General features: G+C 50.7%; 2 protein-coding genes across 2 annotated transcripts in view; both read right to left on the reverse strand.

The window, feature by feature from the left end:
- Nucleotides 1-3,919: 3,919 nt before the first annotated feature.
- BBA_01651 (protein-tyrosine phosphatase) lies at nt 3,920-5,983 on the reverse strand (the record flags this gene model as incomplete). The annotated part of the gene is made up of 6 exons (XM_008596748.1): nt 3,920-4,071; nt 4,140-4,574; nt 4,628-5,005; nt 5,073-5,759; nt 5,813-5,842; nt 5,896-5,983. The coding sequence occupies 6 exons, from the start codon at nt 5,981-5,983 to the stop codon at nt 3,920-3,922; spliced, it is 1,770 nt and encodes a 589-aa protein (XP_008594970.1).
- Nucleotides 5,984-11,276: 5,293 nt separating this feature from the next.
- BBA_01652 (major facilitator superfamily transporter) overlaps nt 11,277-12,501 on the reverse strand; it is a gene marked incomplete at both ends in the record, with an annotated part of 2,020 nt that continues 795 nt past the window's right edge. The window contains 3 exons of the mRNA XM_008596749.1: nt 11,277-11,749; nt 11,891-12,305; nt 12,370-12,409. Of these exons, the coding sequence (XP_008594971.1) occupies nt 11,277-11,749; nt 11,891-12,305; nt 12,370-12,409 (928 nt within the window). The remainder of the gene's footprint in view (nt 11,750-11,890; nt 12,306-12,369; nt 12,410-12,501) is intronic.

The following is a 12,501-nucleotide window of genomic DNA, read 5'->3' on the forward strand; positions in this document are numbered from 1 at the left end:
CTGATGGAGGGGTCGAAGCGGTTTACCGGAAGCGAGGAGGGAGAATGGGACGAAGGAGAAAGAGAAACAGATTTGATGCGATTACAGGCGAAAAGAAGAAGAAGAAATGGGCACAGGATTTAAACGGTCAAAGAAGATGGCTTTGCAGAGGAAAAAGGGGACGGGGGGGGCTGTATCTTGTTCCTTGGATTGGTGGGCGGTTTGGATTTGATTAGAAAGCTCGGGCAGTCAACTGAGCGTGAGGCCTGGTGGAGGATGACACAGGGAATTACAGCACAATTTGCACCTGTACTTTTGGTGGGCTCAGTGGGCTGACCACCGGGCCCAGTGAGGTACGTCACCACTACCTACAGGTACCAGTTGCCCGCTGGTCCGCCTACCCGCAACGCCTGCCATCTTGCTGGCAGCTGGTCATCGGCGTACACAAAGGTCTGTGGTATGAAGTCAGGATGATGAAGATGACTTTGCAAAGAGATGAACTTGAGCTGCTCTGGTGCCTATTTAGGGATTTAAGCGGCTAGCTAGCGAGACAACTACCTATACAATTAATGACGAGGTTTCGGCTGCCATAACACGGTACATGGTGGCCCTGCCAAAGCCACACAGCACAACGCGTAGCTGATTACTTACACCTACGTGCCGTGCCTGCCTGCCAGCTGCCTGCCCCCAAGACGCAACAACTCGCATTGGTTTTACCAAGTTGCAACCCACCAATTCTGCATGCACGGCGCACGGTGGTGGTTCATGGCTGCGGCTGAAGTTGCACCCTCCTGGGTGACTCGGCTAGATACCAAGACGCAAGGCTGCACTCTGCACAATGAATTACACTTGGGTCAATTTTTCCTATTCCCGGGCGACGAGTCTCAAACACTTTTTCGTCTTCTTTTCCCTCATATGTATCCCGTTGACTCGTGCTGTATCGCGGCTGGGAAAACACTGCTTTGACTGACTCTCTTATCGTGGCTTTTGGTCCAACTCCACTAATCAGCAGCGGGCGGGTCTACCAGTGCAGACAAGGTCCATCTACATCATCACAGCAAGTCGGGCGTTGAGAACTGGGGTCCATTCAGATCCGGCAAGAAGCTAATAATAACAATCTTGGCCTTGGTCAACTCGCGTTTCTCGCCTCTGTACCTCCCCGCCTCCCTAACCTTGCAAGGATACGAGAGGGCATGTATACCAGAGCGAAAACCTCAACTTTTGTGGCCCACATCAGTCCTAAGCAGGCAACATGCTGCGAATAATCGAGTCCACAGAGTCTCTTTTGCCATATTATATATTATCATCTTTTCAACCCTTTCCCAAACCCGCAGCGTGCGTCGGCAACAGTAGCGCGACGTGCACGCGGGTCATCTCTTATGACGCTCCCGAAGACGTCATTGTGCCCCGCCTGAAACCCTGGTCGGCAGCCAAGTTTAGTGGGGGAGCATCACCTACCTATTTACTTGTACTTGCAAACTTGGTCATAATTCTCAAGTATCAATTACCGCTAATTAACTGTTCAATCACCGCCAAGTACTTACATTGTTTGCTTTGTTTCAGTCTTGATTTTCCATAACTCCAACAACTTTTGCTTGATACATACATATCTACCTACCAAGAGCGACCCTCAACGCTAGTCTCATTTGTCAGCCCAGCACCACCATCAACACACTCCTCTACCATCTAGACATCTTCGCCTCAATCAGCCATTCTCGTCTCTTTTGCCCGTCAACAATCGCGGCCTTTCCCGCCATGTAACATTTCATCTTCATATCTTGCCATGCCATCCCCCCCCCCCCCCCCACCCTCCTTTTGTCTACCGTGTCGTGATCCACGACTTTGCCCAGTTCTCTTCAACACTACCCACTGTATCCTTCACTGTATATGGCTCGTGAGTACAGTCCCACGCTGGCAGGTACAATAGATGAATACTTTCCCACCATCGCAGCCACTAAAGGAAAGATTACGTATAAACTTGAAATATACTCATCAAGGAGTGGTTTTTCTTCTCTATTTTTAACTTTCCGAAGGATAGGTGCGTCGCGTGTGTTAGTGCGCCCGCTCCATGTAGGCAGTCACGCAGTTATCTAAGATCTATACAGCCAAATTGCCATTCTTTTAGGGTGTATGACTTATCGCTTCACTCTATTTCCGCTCCACGCAGGCAGGCGTGACAGTCACAATAGACTTTTTTACTCCTTAGCCACGAGAAGCAAAAAATACATATTAAACTTGAAATTTTTTTAGCATCCTTTAATTTCTATTTTCTATACAAATCCTTTATTTAGACCATACAACCATTTTCTCAGGGCTCAGAGCTTCGACATACACGTGATGACACGAGTGCTTACTTAGGTTGCCCCTGGAGTATCATATTCTACGGACAATTCTACACCGTTGCGACAACAAAAATTCTTGCCGATAAATATACGTTACGTCAAGACAAGGATCTGTTCTCAGAGCTTTACATTTTCCGCAAGATTGCCAGCTTTGAGACCTTGATGCCCAGTGTCATCATGAGCCTTCAAAGCCACAGCGATGGGAACAACAGCCCGCCTATGGATGAGGTCAATGAACCCTCGAAAGAAGACATCCTCCTCAAACTCCGCGGTATGCAAGGAAGGAAAAAACTTGACGCCTTTGTATAACGATAGCGGATTTTATGGCCGGAATTTATAGTCCGGAGAGTCTAGTCGACCCAGACAGCCTATCCTGAAGAAGTGAAAGTGGTCACTGGCTGTTACAGTAGTCAGGAGGCTGGCTGCCTTGGCAAACGAGCATAGCTCGACTGTTTTTTCTTTCTTTCAAGTACTTACTCAACGCTTGACCGAGTTGTCAGTCCAACAAAGTCTCCTGCGGGCGGCCAGACTAATGATCCATCGTACGTGTCCTCTGTTTGAACTTGCATCTTTTCCCACTCATGCATATCCGTACTAACAAACGTCATCCTGTCGCTAGTTCTCGTTTGTCAGCCCAACACCACCACTATCAACACCGAGCCTCAACCATCTATCTACATACACATCTTCGATGAAACCGCCTCTCATCCCATTGTCCATCAACAATTCGTCTCGTCCCACCCACCATGGAGCATCCATCTTCAGCCCCCCGAACCTGGCGCGATACACGCAACGATACTGCCATGCCCGCCTACCCTGTCACGATCTACCCAGTCCTCTTCAAGACTACCCACATGCCACCGCGGCTAGCGCCGTCCTTGTTTTGACGTGTTGAGAACATGCAGTCGACATGAGTCGCCGCGACAGCCAGCCAACCCACTTGTCCCCCCAGCGGACCCTTTTTGCATCCCCGGGCCCTCACCGTTGACGCCACGCCATCCAACTTCTGCCTTGGACTTCGACGACGACGTGACCACATATTCTGCAGAAGCTCCAAAGCAAGTTTCACATGCGTACCAGTCACCCACTGGTGCCACTATACTAACACTTGACTGACGTGACTGAATCCTGGCCCAACCCTTCGCGGCTCGAAGTCAGATGTGGCTCATTCCTCAAGTGCTTTACGTCACCACTCACTCAACAATGGCATGCGATGGAAATGGCGCTAGCCTTGAATTACCTTGTTCGTCGTGCTGTTTCAGTTCTCGTCTGTCGTGTGCTTCCTCCCTCTTTTCCTTTTTTCTTTGCCGCTAGTTTTATACCGTAACTAAATCTCCGTACAGTTCCTGTTTTTTAGTGTGGTCAGAGCTCAACCCGGAAACGATCATCACCTAAGTCTAAGCTCTCACGACCATATTAAAGACATAGATGGTAGAAAACCCTTTCATATTCATTCTAATCATGTCTAGAATGGGCACATACTAGCTGGCTCGCCCAACCACGGCGCTATGGCAAGGTACTTTTTGACGCGAGCTGGACGCTGGAAACGAAAATCTCTGCGAAAGTAATCCAAACGTCACTGCTGTGATTCCTTGTCCTTACGCTACCTCAAGCCAGTCAGAAGAGATGATAGGGCCAGTCCAGGCTGCCTGAGTGTCGGCTTTGTGCTCAACCCATGCATTGACCGACTGATATTTCTTCATTGCCATCTTCTTGGATACTTTGGCGCAGGTTGCAGTAAAAGTCATACCTAGAATGGGAAAAGCCCAAGAGTCAGTGTACCGGCCTACCGGCTGGCAAAGTTGGGCGAATGCATACCTTGGTACGCCCACTGGTCTCCATTTCCGCCGCTATAGTTGTCAAATATCTTGAGCTCTTTGAGATCACGAATATCAACCTCATCCTTGCCAAAGATTTCCTTCAGGTTGATTTTGCCATCCGTGTGGAAGCCCCTACTCACACTCGCTCCGAGAGGGATTTCCTTGCCTTCGCCGATGGTGAATGATAGGGCATCATTGGTACCGCCATAAAATTTGTCGGACAGGTCAAAAGCATAAGCTAGCTCTTTGATCATGGCACAAGGAGGTGAGAAGCCCCAGTCACCGGGGACGACACGGAATGTGGCAACGGTTTTGGTTGCGAGCTTCTGCGTGAACCAGCCGCCGGGATGTCCATACCACGCATTCAGACCAACCAGTTTGTTGTCATGGGCCTCGAAGCCGGGATCGGCACAATCTGCGCGGATCTGGATATCTGCGTCCAACATGTTAGTTTCCAGAAAAGGCAGAATGATTTACTCCTCGTACCTTGAACCTGCCACTGGTCATTTTGACCATTGCCACCAAGTCGCCACGGCGGGTTGAAAATTCCCGCGGCATTTAGAGTGATTGTATCGAGACCAGTGATCTCGATCTCGTCCTTCTTGAATGATGCTTGCATATCGACCTTTGCCCAGGTATGGGATCCCCGCTCAGGCTGTGTTGCGACGTGCAGAATTGCTTTTCCAGCCGGGCCTTCGAGAGTAGCGCCAATGTCATCCCAGCTTCCAGACCAAAGATCGTTGGAGAAGGCGACACCAAGCTGGATATTCTTGATCCTTTCACAGGTCACTGGCACGTTTTCCGTCTGCAGAATGTGCTGGGCCCGCTCACAATCAAACTTGGTCGGTGAGGGTGCGGGTGTTGCTGTAGCAAAAGTGTAGAGGTCAGCAAAGGGCGTGGTTTGGTTTAGTGGGCGATATCTGAGAAATACCTTGTCGACTGCCCAGATCCGCACGAGCTCTGAGCTTCGGCTTTTTGCTAATATACAGTGCCTCCATCAAGGCAGTGAGAACGGCGATACAGTTGATCCCATCAAAGTTGCCCGCTAGCAAGGCGGACCTTTGCTCGGCTGTGGGTTCTGGCAGAGGTTCTGCTCTAAGGCGCTGCTGGAGTGCGTCGAGTGCCTCTTCCTGCGTAGGGTCCTCGACGTGATTCCGCGCGTAGTCTTCCTGCGTCCACGTAGCGAGCTGGCCCCTCTCGTGCTGCGCGTACATTTGCAGAGCAGTAATCATCGTGCCTGTCCGGCCATGTCCATAGCCACACCAAACAAGCGTACGACCTCTGCCGCGGTGCTGAGTAAAGGCTTCCCAACCCTGTCGGAAATCATCCTGGGTTGCGGCGTGAAAGTCTTCAACAGGCAGAGGAGTGTAGGCAATTCCAGCATCCTTGAGTGCCTTCTTGATTGTCTCGTCATTCGCTCTGGAATTGGCGCTGATAATATGGGTGATGTTGTATTTCTTGAACGCCGCAATAGTTTCAGGTGTGATATTTTGGTCCGAATCCTCACCCTGATAGCAGGGACACGATGAGCGAGCAAGCTGGTCCCCGGGCGACATATGCTCCGTTACCATTGCGAATCTTTGGAGTCCGCTCCCGTCATCATTGGCCGGGCATTCTCCTATCAGAATGTGAGTGACTCTCTATTTCATTCTTTCTCTAGGTCAGTCTTACCACCATCCATGTTCTCATACCCGCCTAGTCCTATGAGACTGTGAGTAACTCTCTATATCGTTCTTTTTCTAGATCAGTCTTACCATTCTCGTTCGCATACCCGTCAGACGGAGCTGCATGGACAGCTGTCGTAGCCCAGGCAAGGGCCAGAAGTGCTTTGCCGAGAAGCATGATGTTGTGTAAACAGAAAAGTAGATCTTCTTTGTTCCAATGACGTAAAGATTGAAGTGCTGAATGAATGATGACCTTTGAAGTCTGATTGTCGATGAGTTTGGCCATTAGTCGGTGCAGCTGCCTTTATATATAGTTGCTTCATCTCCTGCGGCTTGCATATGCGAGTACTCTATTGAGGTTCTCACATCCTGTACGCGTCGTCATGTTAGTAGAAAGAGGTTGATGCCTGCATAGAAGGTCGGCCTAGAAGCTCATGATGGGGCATTAACAAAGGAGATTGCAGTTGAGGCGGTACAAGGACCGAGGACCTGGATCACCATGCACACATGAGACGACGGCTCGCACGATAGACGTAGTTGTCGAATGATGTCGCTCGGAATAGCCAAAGAGTGGTCATTTTCTGCAAAGGTTCGCGGTGGGCCCGGCAATGCTACAGATGCGTTGTGCAGGAAGCTTGGCAGACAGCATGGTGAGCATCTGAGTCGCGGTATCATGGCTATGCTTGTGCGAAGAGCTTCGATCTGGCAAGACTTGTCGGCATTCAACCGGCGGCATTTTACTGTAATTTAGCCAGCATGTAATGAGGGACAACAACCCCGGCAGTCGTGGAGCATTGATGCTGTCTCGACCGTATTGCACCTTGTGGCCAGCTCAAGAAATACATTAGATGGCGTTTATCAGATACCACATAAACGTGTATTTTATCACTAGGATCAAGTAGCTTGTGGCTCCGATAAAGGTATTTTGTACAGAAGGTACTTCCAAAGACTGCTTGCTTCTTTTGGATCTCCTGTGGCACGTTAAGCAGAGCCAATACGCGGCCGGGTTCTTCGGCACTTTTGTGTCACGCGACCGGCCAGGAAGTTCACAGTATACATCAGTTCGCCTATTTAGTGGCTTAATGTAGAGTTGAAATATGCAGCACTGACTCGCATCGCGGGCGCCGCGGGGTATTAGCCGCATTTACCAGTTCAGGACACACTTCTATTTATCCGAAGGAACATTCTCAGACAAAACTTACCGTTGGCATTCACGTTTTAGGTGAAATTACGGAAACTATTGATGACCCCGCTCAAATGGCATACAGATTTCCCTAGCCCAGCCATGACACAGGCAGTACCCTCTCTTTCACATCAAGCCTTGTAAAGCGATTCATGAGTCAATCAGGGTAGGAGAAAGAGCCCTGTTCTATGATTTTCATTTTACGGCTTCCAATGCGTTGCCTTTGTCTTTGTTATATCAAAGTACACCACTTTAGCACTAAACCTCTATCACATCGTCATGCGCCATCCATCACACTACACAAGATGGCACTTTCTTAGTCGCTACGCGAAACATTCAGAAGAACAAGAACTACTACGAACAAACACACCTTACCGCCACTGCTGACCGGTACCGCTCGAGGCGTTGTTGCGCTAATTGCGAATGCGCTCCAGAATCGGTCAAGCTTCGTTGCCGAGAGACATGATGCCAGAGAATCGGAAAACATTCCGTTGAATGAGGTTGCTGACGGGTCCGTGGGCCTGTAGTTGTTCTGCGGGATGAACCGACTGCGTTGCCCACGAACAGTTGCAGCGGTCTCGGATCATGCTATGCAGGTCCATGGGCAAGTCTAGAGCATTAATCAGTCCTTGTATGGAAGTCAGCAGTTAGAGTGAGAAGAAATGCCGTAAAGTAGTGGAGAATCTTTCTCTCTCATGCCCTAATCTCAAGGAAGAGACTGTGACTCAAGAGTCGCTCATAGTTTCAAAGTCTGCATAGAAGGCCAACCTTAATGCCCTAATCTTAAGCTCACCCAATCGGTACATTTCTGTCAGCGCATATAGTTAGTAGAGGGAATATCCGTACAGGTGTTGTCAATGCGAATCCACACTTTTGTTCGGTGTGGACCGGAACTTATATGCGTTTATACTTAGATGTACTGTTCCACTTGCGAGGCTGTGACGTATAGCCCTGTGATCTACGCAGCACACAGGCCACAAATTCCGAATCTCAATTTAGCTTCAGGCCTGATGCGAGCAGGATTACGCAAGCGCTTGGCACGATTAGTATCATGTACCATTGGGGAAGCAAGTCGAGCCCCCACCTTTACAGTGTCGAGTCTTTGGCTCGGATGAGGAAGCTGACAGACAGCCTGACACAATCAACAATGTAGTTTGTAAAACATGGACGGATTAATCTGCAACGGTTTGGTGGAAAGTTAAACTAGCTGCGCTGATCATGATGCTGAGCCCCGCTGTATTTAGTTATCGGCAGGCAAGAGGGGCACCAAGAGATTCACATTCTGAATCGCCCCACGTGGATGAAACAACTACTATAAGTAGTCATCTTGGTGGTGAGCTCATGGTGAGTGAGTTAGTGACAAGGCATTGGTTTCACCGACTCCAGCCCCATGCCCCTGTGGCGTTTCTAGGCTGGCTGGATATGTAATTCTCTCGATGATTCTGGTCGGCAGCCTCTGGCGGCACTCTGCGAGAGAGCTGGCAGGGAAGTATATAGATTGTGCGGCATTTGCTCTACTGGGCAATGCGGGCAAGATTCGTATGCTTGATATCAAAAAGGTAGATTGAAGAATCTACAGTCCTGCGAGCAGAGGGCTGAATTTTGTCACGTAGCCATATGCCTATTATAGTCTAGTGCCACGCTAGTAACTAGCGCTGAATTAGCTCGCGTGCTCAACAACAACAAAACTCCCATCAACATCAACATCAACATAACGAGACGAATCACACGATGGCCTTACTTAGTGTGAGGCTCCAGGGCTTCCGGCAAGTCGGCTAACGGCGGCGGCGTGAGAGGCACACATCAAAGAGCAACACACAATACAGACACAATACAGGCTTTCTCTAATCCAAGTAGGTATAATCCCCTGCAAAATTATATGGGAACCTTATATGGGTTTTCCTAATTAAGTATAGGCTATGTGACAAGATTCAAGATCCTGCGAGCACCCATGTCTCCCAGGTTGAACCTTGTCATTAAGAAAGAGTCAGTTTGCAGTAGACGTGTCGCGCAGGGATGCAAAACTTTCGCCCGACATTTCGGCACTCGACAGCGGAATATTTCAACAACGACTGACAAGGGCGGCTCGCAGACCACAAGAGACCTGCTGGGCTGAAAAGAAGAGGACAGTTTTGCCAGCATTCTTGGCGATGGGTTCGGCGAACGATTTCCATATCGAAATAGGTAAAATTACGCGCCGTTGGCGAGTTACGCGGCAGCCATCACTTATCGCCAGCACTGCGGCGACGCTCTTCAAGGCATCACATGCTGTGAGGGCGGTAATAGCTAGGTACATGGCCATTGAATTTTCCAAAACAGGCAGTCGTGGTCTCAAAGCATTTACAGTTCCACCTAATCTATAAACTTGTATCAGTACAGCGACCCCCAAATTCGTGGGTCATGAAATGCGGCCTTTCAGGAACTATCACAGCCTAATGGTCTATCAGGGTGTCGAAAAGGTATGCAAGCGGTTCCAAAAAAAATTATGTGGCAATCTCTTCTGAATCCGACAAGGCCGGCAGGTTATGAAGGAAAACGTGATTATCCGGCACTCAGAAAATTCATAGATTATCAGGGGATAGGTGCCATGCAAAGAGACACTCGGAAACTTCACAGACCAGGGGCCATTGCAGTAGCTGAAGGGATAGGTAGCCTTCTTCCATGCCGCATGACTAGTTGAAGAAATATCAATGATGCTAGACTCTTGTGAATAAAGTGGAAAATTGCCTGAATACTTTACTGCTTTTCCATTATTGACACCTCGAATCAGTGCACTCACGCTTCCATGTCTGCAATAGGGTAAATGTCCTGACCCGTCCGCCAAGCCCCAACAAACGCCCTCGATGTGGGATTTGGTGAGTGAGCACCGCCGAGCTTCTAACCTCCTGGTTTTACACTTCTGCTCGTACGCACCGAATTTACCAAGTTTGATTTTTCCACCATCACCTTGACAACCACAACGAGTGGTCCGACATCAACATGACGGCACTACAACAATTGCTGAATGAAATCTCTCCCAGAAAAAACAGAGGTGCTACACATGGCCCGCGAGAGCTCTAGTACAATACCTGTGGTCAGCTGCCTGCTCAGGATCACTAACCTAGCCTAGTATTGCTTGAGCCATCATGTCCAGCACCGTCAATCGGAGCAACACCATCTAACGACAACGACGACGACTCGCCTTCTGACTAGAGCGAGCATGGATCAACAAATGAGCTACAGCAAACGGGCAGACCTAGCCAAGCCAGTCCATTGAATACACCGGACTAGAAGGGAAACACAAAAGCTTTCAGTGGATTGAAGAAGGGATTCTTCCATTGATACTCGAGCTTATTGATTCGGACGGCTGGATCGAGTTATCCGCGAAACTGAAGTGCAACACGGACAAACCGGGCTTCACGGTCAGAAAGAAGAGTGGGCACGAGCGACCCAAGACCCTCGTTGCCAGAGGCAAACGGGCAATTGCACAATGGACAAGTTTCGACAACGCGCTAGTGAAGACGGCATGGCAGCTGCTGGACGAACTCGGAGAGGCCGCCCCAAAGTTTTGGTGCAAGGCAAGATCAAACGAGCAGAAAGTTCGAGCACAAAATTGGAATACAAACACCTGATCGAGGTCTCCAGAGGAGTGGACAACGCAGCCAAGTAGCCAAACCGCCGCGTCCAGGTTGCCGAGCGTGGTAGCGGCGGAAAAGGACGTTGTCCCAAGCACCCTGCTGCTTTATCCGACTCCTCGGCCGATATTCCTTTACGCCACAATAACAGTTTTTGACATTGGTGCCCGTGTTGTACCGCAAAGAGCCCAGCAGGTTGGCCGCCGCCGGTCAGCACATCACGGCCTGTGTTGGACATTCACATCCACAGAGGGGACAAGAGCGGGACCAGCATGTACACCGAGAATATGGCCGACTCGGACCCAGCCTTCAATCGTGACTATGTCAGAGTACGGACGTGTTTCGGAAAAGACTGCCTTAGCAAGGTAATAAGCTGTTGCCGAACGACGAGTCTAGGCATTTAGTGCATTCACAAAACACAGTGCGCCCGGTACTACCTCATCTGAGGATTAATCATAATGTTGAAGGAGATTGTTTGAGTATTGTTGTGGCTTTATTTGCGTATAGGATGAGCTCAAGGGAGAAATGGCAAAACGCATCGCGAGACTGTCGGTGTAATTAATATATCCGAGGCTGCCTAGGCATACAAAGAGCCCGAGTGCCCATGTACATATGTTACGTTTCCGCCGACCTTGTCCCGCATCATCAAACTCTCGACTTTTTTTTTTCAAACCCTAGAGCTTGTAGAGCCGCGCCTGCACGCCGCGTCGGTCCGCCTCGGCCGCGAGCTGCCTGTTCTTGCGCGCGTAAAAGACGCGCAAGCCCAGCGACACGGCCACGACAAAGAGCAAGAAGCCCGCATTGGTCCAGTGGCCCGTCGGGTAGCCCCTTGCTTTCTCGTCGGCCTTGTAGATCCACACGCCCGGGATCTGGCCCAGACCGCCGCCGATGCTGACGTTGAGGGCAATGGCCAGGCCGACGGCCGCGGTGCTCACCACGTTGGACGTCAGCCAGCCGAGGAGCGGCGGGATGCACGCGAAAGCGCCGGCCGTGGCCATGATGAGGCCGCCGTAGCGGGACTTGAATGCGTCGGGGGGCAGCGAGGCCGAGAGGATGAAGCCAGCAGCGCCGACGAGGGCGGCGCCTGCGGCGTGGTAACCGCGCGCGTTGAAGCGGTCGGCTGAGAGCGCCACCAGGATTTGACACACTATAGGTCCATGTCAGTTTTTGATTTCTCCTTTTTTCTTCTTCTTCTTCTTCTTCTTCTTCTTCTTCTTCTTCTTCTTTTCGTTACGTCCATCTTTGAACTTTTTGTCTCCACAAAGCCTTGCATATCTCGTCAACGTACCATACGCAACAGCCCACGGCGGCACCGTCATCAGCTGGGCCGTCAGGTCGCGGTAGCCCAGACCCAGCGTAATCGACGGCGTAAACAGGCTCAGGCTCGCAAAGGGCGGGCTAATGGCAAAGTAGATGGCGTAGTGCGCGTACAGGCGCCAGTCGGTCAGGGTGGCCTTGGCGTCTTGCCAGGTCATGCTCCGGTCGTGGCCCTTGCTGCCCTCGTGCTGCAGGCGCGCGACGGCTAGCGCGCGCTCCTCGTCGGTCAGCCAGCCGGCCGTCTCTGGGTAGTCTGGCAGGAAGAGGAGCACCAGCAATGAGGAGAGTACCGAGGGGATGCCCTCGATGATGAAGAGCCAGCGCCAGCCGGCGATGCCGGCCGTCTGGTTCATGTGGCCGATGCCGTAAGCGATGGCGCCCCCAAACTGTGGCAAGTTAGATGACATCTAAAGCTGTTTCCTCGGTTCTTGACCGCCTTTGGCAACTTACGGCACCTGCGAGCGTGGCGGACGCGAGAATAAAAGCAACTCTTGCATCTCATAGTCAGCACAACCGTTTTGCAAGCCAGCCGCCTTTCCTTGCCCTCTTTGCTCTTCTCCTTGCCCCCCCCCCCCCCGGAAA

The sequence above is a fragment of the Beauveria bassiana genome, assembly GCF_000280675.1.
Source record: "Beauveria bassiana ARSEF 2860 unplaced genomic scaffold BBA_S00003, whole genome shotgun sequence".
NCBI lineage: Eukaryota > Fungi > Ascomycota > Sordariomycetes > Hypocreales > Cordycipitaceae > Beauveria > Beauveria bassiana.